Source organism: Chaetodon trifascialis, chromosome 16, assembly GCF_039877785.1.
Source record: "Chaetodon trifascialis isolate fChaTrf1 chromosome 16, fChaTrf1.hap1, whole genome shotgun sequence".
Lineage (NCBI taxonomy): Eukaryota > Metazoa > Chordata > Actinopteri > Chaetodontiformes > Chaetodontidae > Chaetodon > Chaetodon trifascialis.
The window spans coordinates 22,718,978-22,736,130 of NC_092071.1; the positions used below are offsets into that span (position 1 = coordinate 22,718,978).

General features: G+C 41.2%; 2 protein-coding genes across 3 annotated transcripts; one reads left to right on the plus strand and one right to left on the minus strand.

Moving 5' to 3' along the window:
• Window positions 1–477: 477 nt before the first annotated feature.
• Window positions 478–8,139, minus strand: LOC139344583 (heat shock cognate 71 kDa protein). Of its 2 annotated transcripts, none has more exons than XM_070982872.1 (9): window positions 7,978–8,139; window positions 6,572–6,710; window positions 6,146–6,351; window positions 5,908–6,060; window positions 5,260–5,815; window positions 4,937–5,139; window positions 4,618–4,816; window positions 3,866–4,098; window positions 478–1,046 (listed from the first exon to the last, which is right to left on the minus strand). In XM_070982872.1, the coding sequence occupies exons 1-9, from the start codon at window positions 8,122–8,124 to the stop codon at window positions 849–851; spliced, it is 2,034 nt and encodes a 677-aa protein (XP_070838973.1). In that variant the 5' UTR covers window positions 8,125–8,139; the 3' UTR covers window positions 478–848. The 2 variants fall into 2 exon arrangements, with proteins under 2 accessions (XP_070838973.1, XP_070838974.1); XM_070982873.1 differs by having other exon boundaries at window positions 6,572–6,783; window positions 7,978–8,106.
• Window positions 8,140–8,903: 764 nt separating this feature from the next.
• Window positions 8,904–16,689, plus strand: LOC139344882 (cytotoxic and regulatory T-cell molecule). Its single transcript, XM_070983308.1, has 10 exons — window positions 8,904–9,722; window positions 11,026–11,166; window positions 11,423–11,590; window positions 11,772–11,891; window positions 13,051–13,206; window positions 13,720–13,971; window positions 14,752–14,809; window positions 15,180–15,346; window positions 15,686–15,787; window positions 16,464–16,689. Exons 1-10 carry the CDS (start codon window positions 9,677–9,679, stop codon window positions 16,631–16,633), a joined length of 1,380 nt encoding a protein of 459 aa, XP_070839409.1. The 5' UTR covers window positions 8,904–9,676; the 3' UTR covers window positions 16,634–16,689.
• The last annotated feature ends 464 nt before the right edge of the window (window positions 16,690–17,153 follow it).

The window sequence follows — 17,153 nt, forward strand, 5'->3', positions numbered from 1 at the left end:
GATTAAAATTCATATGTTTAGGCTTGCATCTTTTCGGCAGCTACTACAGAAACCGAATATTAAGACTTAGTGTAACAACAACATTTTGATGCTTCACTGACTTATCTGGCTTTGGGGGGAGCAGAATGCAGGGACAGCAAGAGCACACTGCCCCTGGAGCTGGGGGCAAAGTCATTCAACATATTTCACTCCCTGTAGCTTCATTGCAGCACAGTTATTCTCTGCTCACTTTGACTGCAAAGAACATTCTTTTCTGTGTCTCCTAATTAATCCAAATAAAGTTAAATATGATAGAAAACAAGAAATAAGGCACTATTAGCTGTAGCTACAAGAATATTCTGTGTAACCAGACAGTTTCTGTGAGATACAGTTTTAACATGCTTGCTAATGCATATTAATATAGATGATAACTAATATTTGTGTTGATGACAATATTGTGCTGCCAAGAATCACAAACACCATCAAAACAACCTTAAAGACATTTGATATTGGAGTTGTATATTAATCTTCCTAGATCTTTGTCATTTTCGCGATACATATCAATACTAATCATCAATTAATTTAAATATTCCAAAAGTCCACAGTGACCTTTAAGTCCACTAGATAACTGTTCAGTACATGAGCACAAAGCTGTATGAAATGTTGGAAACAGCTGTCAAGGCACGTGCTTCAGTCATAGTTTATTGTTCTGGGCTTAAACATGACAGAATTAACAGACGGTGTTTCTTCACAATCCTCATATGTTCACAGAGCAAACATCACTTAACATCATGAGTCTGACTTTATGGTCTCTGCAAATGTCCATGCTTGTTTAGTGTTCAGGCATATGAACGAGCCAGACACTGTGATTAATCAACTTCCTCAATGGTTGGTCCAGAGGATCCTCCACCAGTTGGAGCACCACCAGCTCCAGGGAATCCGCCTGGCATTCCACCGGGCATCCCACCAGGCATGCCACCAGCACTCTGGTACAGATTGGTGATGATGGGGTTACACACCTTCTCCAGTTCCTGTTGCTGGTGTTCATATTCATCTTTCTCTGCAGTCTAGCACAAAGAAATCAGATGAGTAACACAGATGATTTTATTTAGTTATTAAGTATCTATATGGTTTAGCGGATGTGGAAACCTGCTAAATCCTAGACCTATTAAAGTTTGGAATTATAATGCTTAATCCATAATGCTTACTTCCTAGTGAATAAGCCACTCATACTTTCAACATAGAATTTACAAGAAATCATTCCAACTCTGGCATCAACCCATGAACTAAATTTAGGAATTTATATATATATTGAGCTCATATGAAAATGACTTCATCTTTAAAGCAGATATACAGTTGTGGTCAAAAGTTTACATACACTTGTAAAGAACATAATGTCATGGCTTTCTTGAGTTTCCAGTTATTTCTACAACTCTGATTTTCCTCTGATAGAGTGATTGGAACAGATACTTCTTTGTCACAAAAAACATTCATGAAGTTTGGTTCTTTTATGACTTTATTATGGGTTAACAGAAAAAGTGACCAAATCTGCTGGGTCAAAAATATACAACCAGCAATGCTAATATTTGGTTCCATGTCCCTTGGCCATTTTCACTTCAATTAGGCGCTTTTGGTAGCCATCCACAAGCTTCTGGCAAGCTTCTGGTTGAATCTTTGACCACTCCTCTTGACAGAATTGGTGCAGTTCAGTTAAATTTATAGGCTGTCTGACATGGACTTGTTTCTTCAGCATTGTCCACATGTTCTCAATGGGGTTTAAGTCAGGACTTTGGGAAGGCCATTCTAAAACCTTAATTCTAGCCTGATTTAGCCATTCCGTTACCACTTTTGATGTGTGTTTGGGGTCATTGTCCTGTTGGAACACCCAACACCCAAGACCCAACCTTCGGGCTGATGATTTTAGGTTATCTTGAAGAATTTTAAGGTAATCCTCCTTCTTCATTATCCCATTTACTCTCTGTAAAGCACCAGTTCCATTGGCAGCAAAACAGCCCCACAGCATAGTACTACCACCACCGTGCTTGACAGTAGGCATGGTGTTCTTGGGGTTAAAGGCTTCACCTTTTCTCCTCCAAACATATTGCTGGGCATTGTGGCCAATTAGGTCGATTTTTGTTTTGTCTGACCAAAGAACTTTCCTCCAGAAGGTCTTACCTTTGTCCATGTGATCAGCAGCAAACTTCAGTCGAGCCTTAAGGTGCCGCTTTTGGAGCAAGGGCTTCCTTCTTGCACAGCAGCCTCTCAGTCCATGGGTGCTTTTCATTACATTTAATTGTGCCTCCTTGTCTCCTCTCTTCTTCGTCGACCCGGAAGTCGTTTCCCCTCCGCCATGATGAAGGATCTTCCAATTGCTTAAATGCCCCTGAAGGAGACGAGGAGCGAGGAGAGAGGAGGCTTCTGAAGGAGATCAGAGTGAGGATACACCGGTGTAGCCTACGCGGAAGTCTTTTATTATTTAAGGGGCGTGTCGTATGTGGCACACGTTTGAATCATGGCGGGAGCAGGTCTTCACAAATGTTATCTTGATTCTTGTTTCAACTGTGTCCTTTTAACAATTGTATCTGTCACCAAGAAATTAATGAAAATTCTTGGTATATTACGGTTTTTTAAAGCAAGGCTACAAGGGTGTTGGTTTAATCTACCACACAGCCGTCCTCTGTTATGCCTCTAATGGCATATAATTGAAACCTCATCAATAGCAATCAGGAGTAGAACAGTCTGACTGCAGATCTGACCATAATATCACGTTTTACAGCTTTTACAGCTGTGCAAACGTCATCAGTAATTGACGTCGCTTCGGACTGACGCTGTGGAGCGAGGATTTTTCATTTCGGAGTTTCGTTTCCTCCGTCCTCACGTCCCTTCCTCGCATCCCTCTTTCATGTCCTCGCTGGGCGGAGCTAAGATGCGAGGAGAGGAAGCGAGTGGAGTAGACGAGGAGACCAATTTATGGAATGAAAAGCACCCCATGGCGATGCAAAACACGCTTGATTGTGGACACTGACACCTGTATTCCAGCAGCTTGGCAGATCTGCTTTTTGGTGGTTCTTGGTTGACTCTTAACCCTCCTGACCAATTTACTCTCAGCAGCAGGTGATAGCTTGCATTTTCTTCCTGATCGTGGCAGTGACAAAACAGTGCCATGCACTTTATACCTACAAACAACTGTTTGCACTGTTGCTCTTGAGACCTGCAGCTGATTTGAAATGGCTCCAAGTGACTTTCCTGACTTGTTCAAGTCAATGATTTGCTTTTTCAGATCCGTGCTGAGCTCCTTTGACTTTCCCATTGTAGTGTGTGTAGGCGTTTGTATCCAATGAGCCCTATTTAAATGGCCTCAGAGAAGTCACCAGCTGTAGTCACTCATAATCACTCACAAGAGGTTAAGAGGCCATGCTATGAAGCTCATTTCATTGACACAACTTTCTAAGTCACCAAAATTGCTAATTCATGTTGCTGTATGTATATTTTTGACCCAGCAGATTTGGTCAGTTTTTCTGTTAACCCATAATAAAGTCATTAAAGAACCAAACTTCATGAATGTTTTTTGTGACAAAGAAGTATCTGTTCCAATCACTCTATCAGAGAAAAATCAGAGTTGCAGAAATAACTGGAAACTCAAGAGAGCCATGAAATTATGTTCTTTACAAGTGTATGTAAACTTTTGACCATAACTGTATCTGTTGATATGCATTGACCTCCACCCTATCAATGATTTATTTCTTCTAAATTCAATGAGCAGACAAGAACACACATGCTAATAAGGAAGGGGAGTCACAGGAAAGTGGAAGGAAAAAAACATTATATTCTTGTTGTCCATATTCATAAACTTATGTTACTGTAATAAATCAGCACCAGTTCTCACCTGGTTCTTGTCCAACCAACTGATGACCTCGTTGCACTTGTCCAAAATCTTTTGCTTGTCATCATCACTGATCTTGCCAGCAAGCTTTTCATCCTCCACAGTGGACTTCATGTTGAAAGCATACGATTCCAGGCCGTTCTTAGCAGAGACCTTGTCACGTTGGACATCATCTTCAGCCTTGTACTTCTCAGCTTCCTGAACCATACGTTCAATGTCCTCCTTACTGAGACGACCTGTCAAAACAAGATCAGCATTTAAGTATCTGTTGTTGAGATAACACTGTGGCTGCACTTGAGTTAGCAGTTTAATCCTTTTTGTATCCTTGTCATTAGTGATGAGATGACCTGGGAGCCAGTGGCAATGCTAGGCGCTCTTGGGGCTCCAAGCAAGAATTCCCCAGGGCCCCCACCCCACCCGTGCATGCTGCAAAAATTTGTTTTTTTGCACATGAAAATGCACAATTTCTGGGACATTTGAGATGAATACTGAAAAAATAGATTAGTGGTTCTCAAAGTGAGGTCCAGAGACCAACAGAGGTCCCTGAAAGCCCAGGCCTATCAATAATCATTGTTGTAACGAAAGAAGGAATATTGAATTGAATTGAAATAAGTGGCTTGGGCCCTTCTAGTGGCCAGGGGCTCCAAGCAACTGCCTGGCTTGCCTGTCCACAGGCCCCATCCCTGCTGGGGGCAGAGTCAGACATTGTGGCACAGTACATTTGAGACTGTGCTTATATTCAACTCAAAACTCACCCTTGTCATTGGTGATGGTGATCTTGTTCTCCTTGCCAGTGCTCTTGTCGACAGCAGAGACATTAAGAATTCCATTTGCGTCAATATCAAATGTCACCTCGATCTGGGGAACACCACGAGGAGCAGGAGGAATGCCTGTCAGCTCAAACTTGCCCAACAGATTGTTGTCCTTCGTCATGGCACGCTCACCCTCATAAACCTGTTGGTTACACAGTATGCACTGTCACTTCCAGAAATTATGTAAGATGTAAGGTGATCTACTATCTGCTGTAAATATGAATTGCACAAACAACTGAATCTCATCTGTTAGGGTCTGCACCTGGATGAGCACACCAGGCTGGTTGTCAGAGTAGGTGGTGAAGGTCTGGGTTTGCTTGGTAGGAATGGTGGTGTTACGTTTGATCAGGACAGTCATGACACCTCCTGCGGTCTCAATACCCAGGGACAGTGGGGTGACGTCCAGAAGCAGCAAGTCCTGCACATTCTCAGACTTGTCACCAGACAGGATGGCTGCCTGGACGGCTGTAAATAAGGATGAGTGGTTAGATTTGGAAACATTGTTCACGTTAACCATCAACAAAAATCTTTTTTAAAAATCATATCTGGAGTTCCAGTTGGGTGGATAAGAAGCTAGACACTTACCAGCTCCATAGGCCACTGCTTCATCTGGGTTGATGCTCTTGTTGAGCTCTTTTCCATTGAAGAAATCCTGGAGCAGCTTCTGGATCTTGGGGATACGGGTGGAGCCACCAACCAACACAATGTCATGAATCTGAGACTTGTCCATTTTGGCATCACGCAGAGATTTCTCCACGGGGTCCAAGGTGCCACGGAAGAGGTCAGCGTTCAGCTCCTCAAAGCGAGCCCTGGTGATCGAGGTGTAGAAGTCAACTCCTTCATACAGAGAGTCGATTTCAATGCTGGCCTGGGTGCTGGAAGACAGGGTGCGCTTTGCCCTCTCGCAAGCGGTGCGCAGACGACGGACAGCTCTTTTGTTGTCACTGATGTCCTTCTTGTACTTGCGCTTGAACTCTGCGATGAAGTGGTTGACCATGCGGTTGTCGAAATCTTCCCCACCGAGATGAGTATCTCCGGCAGTTGACTTGACCTCAAAGATACCATCCTCGATGGTCAAGATGGAGACATCGAAGGTGCCTCCACCAAGATCAAAGATGAGAACGTTTCTTTCAGACCCAACCTGAAATATAAGAAAATTTTGAGCAAAGTTGTGCATATATGGGAAGAGATAAATCATGGTACTACTACTATCTACTATGACCTAAATCTCACCTTCTTGTCTAAGCCGTAAGCAATAGCTGCAGCAGTTGGCTCATTAATTATTCTCAACACATTTAGACCGGAGATAGTTCCAGCATCCTTGGTGGCTTGACGTTGAGAGTCATTAAAGTATGCAGGCACTGTGATAACAGCATTTGACACGGACTGAAAAAATGAGGAGAGGAGTTTGAAGTATACTGTGGTAGCACTGTTGATAGTGACCCAACATGTTATTGTTTTGTAAACGTACCTTCCCAAGGTAGGCTTCAGCAATCTCTTTCATCTTTGTCAGCACCATGGAGGAGATCTCTTCTGGGTAGAAGGTTTTGGTTTCACCTTTGTATTCAACCTCCACTTTGGGGCGTCCGCTATCACTAATTATATTGAATGGCCAGTGCTTCATGTCGGACTGAACTACTGGGTCCTCAAATCGTCTACCAATCAGACGTTTAGCATCTGCAATCCCCATAAAATTTGAAAGAAATATTTGTTTGTTCAGATACTTTAGGTTAATTTACATTTTCACATCATATTAACTCATGACAATGATTAATTGTCATGAGTTAATTGTTGTCATGACAATTAAGGACAAGACAATGATTATTTATTCACTCAGTGATCTAGCAGTCACAGTACAAGACAATTAAGACAATACTTCATACTGCAATAATCTTACCAAAGACTGTGTTGGTGGGGTTCATGGCAACCTGATTCTTGGCTGCATCACCAATCAGTCTCTCACTATCCGTGAAGGCCACATAGCTGGGTGTGGTCCTGTTGCCCTGGTCATTGGCAATGATTTCGACTTTGCCATGCTGGAACACACCAACACAGGAGTAGGTGGTCCCAAGATCAATGCCAACTGCTACCCCTTTAGACATGACTGCTCTGAAAAAGTAAAACGATTCATAGTGGATGTTATTCCAGCAGGGGGCAATGACACACAATGATGTGGGTGGTAAGGTATTCATATGTTAATCAAGTAGTTTTAGGTTTAGTCATATCTTCCAAGTGTGGTATATGATTAAAGATATACAACCTACCCCCTCCCACACACTTAGTGAGTGTAACATTTGCCTATTTCTTCTTCAGCCCTAACTGTGATGGCCTATGTCACCTTTCAGCACTATGGTGCAATGTAATAGAATAGCCTAGTGTCTGCCAAGGATCAGATGTCAGTTGAAGGCAGCCATCTTAGACTGTAGAAACACAATATAGGCCAAACTGAGGCCGTGTGGAGAATGGGTCTGGCCATCTGAGGCCATTTATTAGTCACATACATCAATTAGGAATCCCCGCATATTCTGCACTTGTTTGACTCATGAATGATTAAGTGTATTTTTGTGCAGGGCAGGAATGTGTGTGCCCCAACAGCAGAGAGCATTCTGCAGCATTCAAGCAGCTGGACCCTGGACAGTCTGGGAGAGACAGACCCTCATACTGCCCACACTGCCTGTGACTGCAGGATAAAGTTGCCTTGCTGCAGTATCTTGTCAGTCCGACATCTATGCTCTTAGTTGCATAGATTGGTGAGACTGATACCCAGCCAAGTGTCCAAAGAAATGTCATTTCAGTCATGGGTAATGCAGTTTTTTAATGCCTGAAATACAAATGATCAACTTTATAGTTTTTATGATAAAATTATGACAGGAATTAATAAAGCAAATGAAAGTAGGCAAATATAGAATTAGAAACTTGAAGAGTTCATTTGCAAAAACAGATAATAGTCTTGTTTTTAAATGAATAGAACAACACCAGTTTCATTTATGTTCTTTTGAGTGCTCAAGAGAAAAACATGATTAATGAAAATTAATATGGAAATGTCTGTTCTTGCAAATGAAACTTTCATACACAGAATCATGCTATATGTATCTTAATGAATATTATAGGAATATTATTGGGTTAGAAAGGAAGAAAAACATTAATCATGCCAGTTTATACACACCATTTAGGACAGCAGGCACCTGACACTACATAAAATATATCGTCAGTGTTCTTTGGCAGTAAGAAGCATGGCTGCACATGTCAGGGCTAACTGGGAATAACTATGCACAATCCCACTGAGAGATATTTTCATCCTACCTGGATGATGCTGTGGATTTGAAGCCCGACTCTCTCCTTCACTAGATGAATACAGGCAGAGGATGCTCGTCTCACTGCTTCTATACAGGCATCCCAATGGTCTGTGAGCCAATCAGCTAGTAGAGCAGCAGTGAGCTTCCAGCACATTCTGGATCAGTCTTCATGTTCCCCTTGAGCCGTCGTCCTCTGATTGGCTAAATCCTGGACAGCTGTAAAAAAAAAAAAACCTCTCAGAATAAAAAGAGATCAGAGACTGAAATAGCTGGAGAAAGTTCCAGGGCTTTCCTCAGTGTGTACTGTAGGTGGGGTTATGGTGAGAGGTACAAGCAAGTGTTGCAGAGAGCAAATAACTATCATTGTTTGACTGGACTGTAACCTGACTCCTTCATAAGTCAGGCTGCGACTGCAGGTGCTGCTGCATTAGCATCATTACATAACATGTTGCAGTCCTATGCATCCATTACAAACATACACCATACCACTACAGCAATATTTCCTGATTTACAGTAATGACAAGAAGCTACATTTTAATTGACAGAAAGACTTGTTTAAAAGGAATCCTCTATCTGAAGTATATTTAGCCTACAGCTACATTGGTTAAAGAATGATTGGTTCAAAAAATAAATGTAGTTTTTGAGATTTAATTCTATGTTATTTTGCTAATCCAGAAGTACAACTTAAATGTAACACTTGTACCGGGAGATCAGAGAGAGGTAATGATAGCATCAAATATGAAAGACTGGGAAAAAATCTAGGACCACGTGAGTAAAGTATAGGTTACTGATGATCTGTGTTTTTGATGAATAACTCCATCTGTTCAAGTGTTGAGGTACTCAAGAGGGTCCAAAAAGCATGTTTCCCTCTGTTAAGGTTACAGAGTTGATACAGAACAGAAGCATGTTTTTTTCTTTTTTTTTTTTGAAATAACAAATCAGGATTTGTTTGAGGCAAATTTTGTTTGGGTGATGTGTTCTGGGCACCATGAATGTTCACCAAATTTCACAATAGCTGAAAGTAGAGTAACTTAAAACTGGTACCGTCGGCTAGACCTCTCCACAGGAAACCATAGACCTGGGCGAAGCAGTTTACCTCAGCGACATGGCGGCTGGGTCGTGACGATTACAGTCCCTCAACCAGAAGTTCAAGAGAAGTTCATTTAATTGAGACCTTTAGGCACTCTGATATGCATTGAAGTGTTATGTTGTTGTTTTTTTTAAAACCAAGCACCCTGAAAATATTCTGAACTTTGAGCTCTCATCAGTTTTACGAACTCTATCTCTGTTGTCTCACAGAGAACGTGTTGACTTGTGACAGCAGAAAAAGCACAAATGTAACCAATAACAATGATGATGTCTGTCCTCCATGTTACTGTGAAACACAATATATACCTGTATTTGTTGTTAATGTGAAGATTTTTAATGAAAATATGCTGAATATTAAGCTTTTCATGTTTTCATGAAATAACATAAAATGATTGCTGGATAGTACAACCACAACATTAAGTCACAGAAACAGAGCTAATATGTATGAATCCTGAACTATTAACCTTGTGCTTTTACAGTTGGTATCACATGAGAATCCCTGAAATCAAAACTGGAAACCACAGAGCTGTGATGTCATGGAAGGTCCCTCAGCGGAGTACAAGTATATGAAGAGATGAGGAAACGCCGCAGAGTCAGAGCGGTAGTTAGTGACAGAGATGGAACCGAAGCTGCAGCTCTGCATCTTCACGCTGCTCATACAGGGTGAGTCCTTTACTATCATTACTTGTTGACTTTTTACATTGTAATGAAAAGAAGACAGTGCTGATATGAGACAATAAACTGAAAAAAAAAAGAAAACAACACACGTACCTACTGGAAGTGAAACCTTTCTAGGGCAGTGTGTGAGGTTTCAAACTTGATGGCTGACTGGGGAAAAATATTAAGGCAAAATTACAAACTCAGTCTGAGGAATCAAATGGTTGGATTTTTCTTGACTTAAAAAAGACTTGTTGTGTGAGCAGATGCTTTTTGAGACATTGGATTTGCATTTGTGCATAAAGCTTTAGATTTAGTCACCAGTACATGCTGGAATACGTTCGTATTTGGATTCTCATCTAATTTCTCCATGTTTGATTTCAATTTACCATCTATCTATTATTATGTTACCCACTTAACAGAACAGAACAGAACAGAACAGAACAGAACTTAATTCTTTAACAATTATTAGTACAGTATGTGTATGTATGCATTCATGTTTGAATATATACTACATATATCTGTCTGTTTGCTGTTGTGTGATAGATATATCTTTCACTGTATTTAGCATTTTCTGTGGATTGAAATGTCATTTGTACATCAGGCCACTAATGATTTGAAGCCTAAAGAAAACTCTCAGCAGCATGTTGTTTGCTTATGTAGGTTGCTTCTGTGGTTTTTACTCCACTGTTCAGTTAAAGTAATGCAATACCTTACACACAACCCACACGTGTGAAAACTCTTGATGACCTGATGATCCCTCAAGCCCACCTTCCTCACCACTGGTGTCAGTATGCCCCCACGTCTGTGTTTTCCAAACAGCTCGTCATTTGTACCCCATAGGAAAGAAAAAGCACCCAAAGCCCCCATGTACGGCCCACAGCTTATTTGTGTTTTCTCTTACACCCCCCATTGCTTTCACTTTCACCGTGAAACGACTGACCACATCACTTCCTGTCACATCAGAAGTGCAATATGTGTGCTACAGGGGGCTACTTCTTTTGTACCTGCGTTAGGGTGAAGAAAGTTATTTTTTTCCATGTTAAACCACCTCTGTGTACACACACACACGCACGCACACACACACACAGATGAGTCACACTGTGAGAAACAGAGGTACAACATCGGACACCTCTGTGTGCGGGGGAGGCAAACATACTTTAGCTGCTTTTGACTTGATGTCATTTTAAGAAATGTTACATGTATTGTCAAACTGCGCTGCTCTGCACTGGAAATAACATTGTGCTCTCAACATGATTTTCAAAGAAGTCAATGTTCCTATTTTTTTTTTATTTTTTATTTTTTGCAGTTTCACTTGCGGTGTGGCAGCGTGTGACCGTGAAAAAAGGTCAGACAGTTGACTTGAGCTGCCCAATCACTAATGCTCACCAGGCTAATGTGGATTGGAAGAATCCTGAAGGATATATTATGTTCTTCAAGCACAATGGAGGTAAAAATGAAATATCTTGTGCTTCAATCACATCAGCTAATGCAGGGATGCCCAAACCTTTTTCAAGTTTTTCATTTTCTATAAACATCCTGCAGTCAAAATCAGACCACATGTCGGGCCAAATTTGGCACCACCTCTCTGAACTAAAGTATAAGCAGCAACACAAATTGTATGCTATTTGGGTCAGAATTACAAGAATATCTCAGACCTTTGAATAAAGATATTAAACATCTTGTTATTTTCCTTCACTCCCCAGTTGAAGTGTCTCCAGGTGTAAAGGACAAACGCTACAGCATCAGTAAAGTGTCTGCGACAGAATTCACCATCAGAATTTCTGATATCACCTTCAAAGATGGAGGCAACTACACATGCTCTCAGTATGACACTCACATATCAGAGAAGAGAGTGGAGGTGACAGTGTTAGGTGAGTATAACCGACTGGGTCAGGGGTTAGATTATTGTTGAAGCCCCAAAGACGTGACACTGAAAATGATTTAGCAACTTTCCTGCTACAGACATAACCTTCACCACGACCATTATATTGTGTAGTTGGATGAACATTTCATAATACTGTAATAATTGTTCTGGTGTTGATTATTTTAAAGGTGATCCCAGAGTGAAAAAAACAAAGCATGGAGGAAGGTTTGACATTAAGTGCACAGCTGAGGGGAATCGCTATCCTCCCCAGATATTCTGGAAATTGGATCAAGGCCCAGAAATTCTTGGTAAGTTACTAACTAACTAAACTTGTGAACTTAGAATAAATGGCAAAGGTTACACTGTAATCAAGACGTGAACCAAAGAGTGGCACGGAAACTAACATGACCTGAATGAAACCTTTGGCTACGTTCCCACCAAACGCGATGAAACAAGATCGCGCGGCAAGATTACATACAAAGTCAATGCAAAGACGCGATTTGATGCGTCATTTTGCCGGGCGACGAGATGGACGCGATTGCGCGGCGCGATGGACGCGTTGGCCGCGAAAATCGCTCTCATCGCGTCGCCCCATCGCGCCATCGCTTCATCGCTCGAGTTGAAATTATTGAACTTTTGCGGCGGATTCGCGTGAAGACGCGCCGCGACAGCCTATCAGCGTTGAGATCGTCATCGACGTGCTGACGTACGGACGAGGTCGACGAGAGAATGAAATAGAAGAATGGAAGAAATGTTGTTGTTGGGCGGGCTTGTCGCGCGACGCGATGACGCTGCAAGGGGTTTTTGTACCAGCGTCAAAACTTGAGCGTCTGGCGCAACGCGATTTCATTTGAGGCGCGATTTGAGGCGCTTGGTGGGAACGTAGCCTTGCACGCTGCTTTTCTGAACCTCCAGGGCAAAAATGCTACTTCTTACAGAAGCCGGCCTCTTTTTAACGGGACATTCGTCTTGCAGCACTGTGGGTGGCACAGTTGTTTTATAGAGATGAAACAACACTCTGATTTCTGCTTCACTTTATCTTTATTTAATAGTTTTGTAGTACAGCACATGTGAATAGCAAAAACATCAAAATAGTAGATATGCTTGTAGACCTTTCACTGTTTATGAATGCCCAGCTCTTCATACTGGTCATCTGGTTTGTAGGTGTATCAAAATTTGATTTAGCAACCACAGAGTAGACTTGTATCTTGATGACACTACATCCTACAGTTACAGAAATCATTAACCACATTTGGTGTATTACTGGTTTGGTAAATGTTATTTCAAGGCCTGACAACAGTTTGCATGAGGAATTAAAAGTCCTTTGACACTGCTTTAATGATGAAGATTAGTAGTTCATGATCAAAACTCTCAGCAATGTCACAGTGTGATTGTTCTTTAACTGCTCATGCAAGCTGCATCACCCGCTTTGAAACTGATATAAATGTCATCTGTTCCTTTCCACAGCTCATTCCCAAGTCCTACATGAAGACAAAAAATATGTCTCAAAGGCTATGTTGACTCTTCAGTCTGTGGAGAACAGAACCACTGTGAAATGCCTTGTTCGCCACCCAGCTCTGCACTCACAGCCTCTGATGGACTTTATCAAAATTGGACCAAACTGTGAGTACAATTAACTTAATCTGGAAATAATTATCTCGGTCTGTCTGTGATTCATTGAAACCCCAGCTGAGAAAATTTGTAAAGATGACTTTTATAATAACCTAAACTTGCTTACTGTAACATACTTCTGCATAAAGGCTGATATTTGAGGAACAGTGAATCAAGCATGGTTGTGTCGTCATAAAGCAGGGAAAGCACTGGGAGGGTTTTTCCTCATGACTTGCTCCATTACACTGTCCACCATAGCACCAGACTGTGAAATTTGACCGCCACCCCCGCCAAAAAAAAAAAAAAAGCCTCTGTTATTTCCTCTTTCTGTATGTTCTAAATAGTCTGGTTTCCTGAAACACACACACACACACACACACACACACACACACACACACACACACACACACACACACACACACACACACACACACACACACACACACAACAGATGTCTGATTCATAGATTGTTCAAATGTCATCATGAATTTTCACTTAATAACATAAACCTCCTTTCAGTCACAGCAACAAAGTCATCAACGACCACCACAGCTCAGCCTCGAGGGCCAACAGAGGTGCTGAGAACCACCGGCTGGCTCAGCACGAGGAGAACAGCAACTAGAGATGTGAATAGACCTTCATCAGAGACCTCTAGAAAGTCATCAACTATGTCCTCCACTCAACTGTTTTCCTCCAATGAACCAAAGACAGTAGCAGCACACACTGGATTTCCTCTGCGCCCTGTTACATCCACAGGCTCACACCTCAGTACCAGAGGTGAGGGAAACTGCATTGATTTCTATACGAACTTCATAGCACACAGGCTTTAAGTGACAAAATATTCCGTATCAGATGACAGGTGCAGAGATAAGATAAGGGACACAAACGAAAAAGTTCTCTTAATGGTACAGGGCAGAATAAATGTCACATCAGTTCAAACTGTAAATGATGGCTGACCTCAAAGACTCACACAACACTGTGCATACAATATCTACATGGATTAATTAAGATGTACATGATCTAACAAAGGAAAGTACCCTGCATCATAAATAATGATGTGAGATAAATGAGGCTTAAATGGCTTGACACTATGCTGCACCTCTTATTTTTTGCTTTGTATCATAAATGTGGAATATATTACACAAATTGTCAGCCCCTGTGATGGAAACTCCAAATATCTTACCATTACAATGCATTTAGATCAGTCACTTTACCACCACTGTAGCTGTGATACCACAAGATCTGTTTCCTGTGACGGAAGCGTCAGAGTAAAGTGTGAAACTCGGTTACGTGAAGTGTATTCATAAATTCTGGAGATGGAACTGTGAGGCTTGATGAAGGTGAATTACTTTTCTGAGATGTGCAGAGCTTTGTCAAAGAATTGGTATCCCACCTTGAAAGCCTTAAATATTACACAGAACCTTACAATTCCTAGCCTCTTAAATAACATTCATCTGTTTGTCTTCTTGCAATACAAACACAATCCTCTTTGGAAAACATACCTTTTCTGTCATCTTTCTTCTAATAAGGTCTGTTGAATAAAATGTTTTTTTCTAGATAACTCAAGAACCTCTATATCATCAGGCTCAGCCAAGAGGAGGAATGATAACTTAAGATTTGAGAACTAGCTAGTTGATGCCATCTAGTGGTAATACTCAATGACTACAATTCACTTAATCCATTTCGAAAACAGGGTTGACTGGGGCTGCAGCATCTTATTAAAGCCTGTGTTAATTATTGTATCTTCCTTTGTCATTATTGCTTAAAGGCTGGACATCTGTGTCTGAGACAACAGAGGAGATCACATCTTTTAACCATACAGAGGGAAACAAAACAGGTACATCCACACCATTAACACTACCAGTGTCTGCATGGTACACATTAAAATTCAGGTCCTCTGGTATCTGGTGTCTTGTCTTAGGCACATAGTAAAACTGGTAGTGGGCTTTAAAAGCGATTCATGTTTTGCTGAACTAACTAGCAACATGCTGTCAATTCCCAGTGGGCTTTAATGACCCAAATATGCGTACAGGAAATGAAGGAAGTCCATCTTTACTAGTCTTCCTGGTGACATGTCTGATCTTGGGTCTTCTGGTGGTGGTTATCTTTTTTGCCGTCAAGCTGAGGAGAGCACACATCCTCTGGAAGAGAGGTAAGCAGGCCATATTCCCAATTTCTGCATGCATCGAATCAAACCAAACCAAACCAAACCAAACCAAACCAAACCAAACCAAACCAAACCAAACCAAACCAATATCAGCCTGAACCTGCTCTTACTTTGAACTTTAGTCTGGGTAATAAATTGATGAAGCAAATGGTTCATGCTGGTTGTGCTCTGGCCTCTGCTTCATGTGTGTCCAGAAATATCTTCCCACAACTATAGAATGCAGCAGTGAATAGTATTTAGACTTTCTTTTTGTACGCTTGTAGTTGCATCATAAAGCCAGAAGTACTTTATTTTTTGAAATGTATTTTAAAAAACATATGACAGTTTTTATTGTTACAGAGAATGAAGACTCTGATCCATCTGAGGAGAGCAGTAAATCCAAGTCAAGCCAGGAAGAGAAGAACTCCCAAGGACAAAGGCGAAGAGGTAGGCAGATGATTCAGCACTCCTTGAAGACCGGAAAGAATACAGAAAATACATTTGTGCCAGCAGAGACTGTAATCCAGCTGCAAAGAATTGTCTGTGTCTGTACCCATGGCATACTTTGTGAAGTACAACATGGATGATTTACAAAAAATGTTGTGCTTGGGGTTGAAATTGAATGTGATTCTTATGGAGAGTGTTTGCTTATTTTTGGCAGCCTGGGGGAAAAAGCACATGATGTCCACTTGTCAGTCAGGAAAGGCCATTTGTGGCCAGATTTATGTATGAGGCAGCTGAACTCAGGAAAACAATCCGAAATTATGGGTTAATTTCAAAATTTGCAGTAATTTCATGTCCAAACATTTAATGCTACCCATGAACTCCTTGTCAGCCCTGTGCTGCTTCTCTGTGTACATCAAGGTGTATCTCTATTTTTTGTATTGTACATTCTCATTGTCTTATTCATGGCCCATCGATGACCAGTATCCCATCAGCTGACACAAACCATGCCAAGCACATTGTGATACCTAAGGGAAAAAATGGCTTATTGGTTTTTGACTGTATCTGTGCCGACTTATCACATTCAGTTTCAAGGGTCTTTCCACAGAAACAGAGCTGGCACGTAACAAACTTGTTTTTGTGATGAATAACTGATTGTAATGTGCTTTCTCTCGCATAGGGTTCTTCAACACGGCATTCACCCAGTACGTCGTCGAAGAACAACCAGTGATAACTTCAGTGATAAACACAGCTGCAATGGTCACAGCAGACTGTGTACAAAAAGAACAGACTTCTCAACATAAAACCCCAGGAAAAACCACATGTGAAATAAAAGAGACAGAGCTGTAACAATCTGTGCAGCATTTAGAATGTCAGTGGTATCATCAGCACCAGTGAAACTGATGACTTTATGGCACTTATGACATAAAGAGTGTATGTTTACACAGAAGCGAACACAATGGTAACAATGCTCAGAACTGTGGTACTGTACTGTATGTATAATAGTGTGTATATTTTGTCTTTACATGTACTAATAAATTATATTTTGCTAGAACATGATGGCATACTTAACTTGAACATGGATGAGTGATGTTTAAAGGAAATGGCCTATGAATGATTCTTTTGCATACTATCTCTATTTTTGTGACATTTTCTATAAAGTGGCGTCATGCGATATGTGACATCTCAAAGGACTGTTTTCACAAAAAAGTCAGTCACAGAAATCTGTAGAGTATAGGTTAATCTCCAGATGTATGGTCCCATGCTAACACTGCAGGCCTCTGGCCTTCAAACACTCGTTTTACTGAAACAGAAACTAGATGAAATGCATGATCATCTGTCACTTTAACAAGGCTGGGAACAAAGGCCG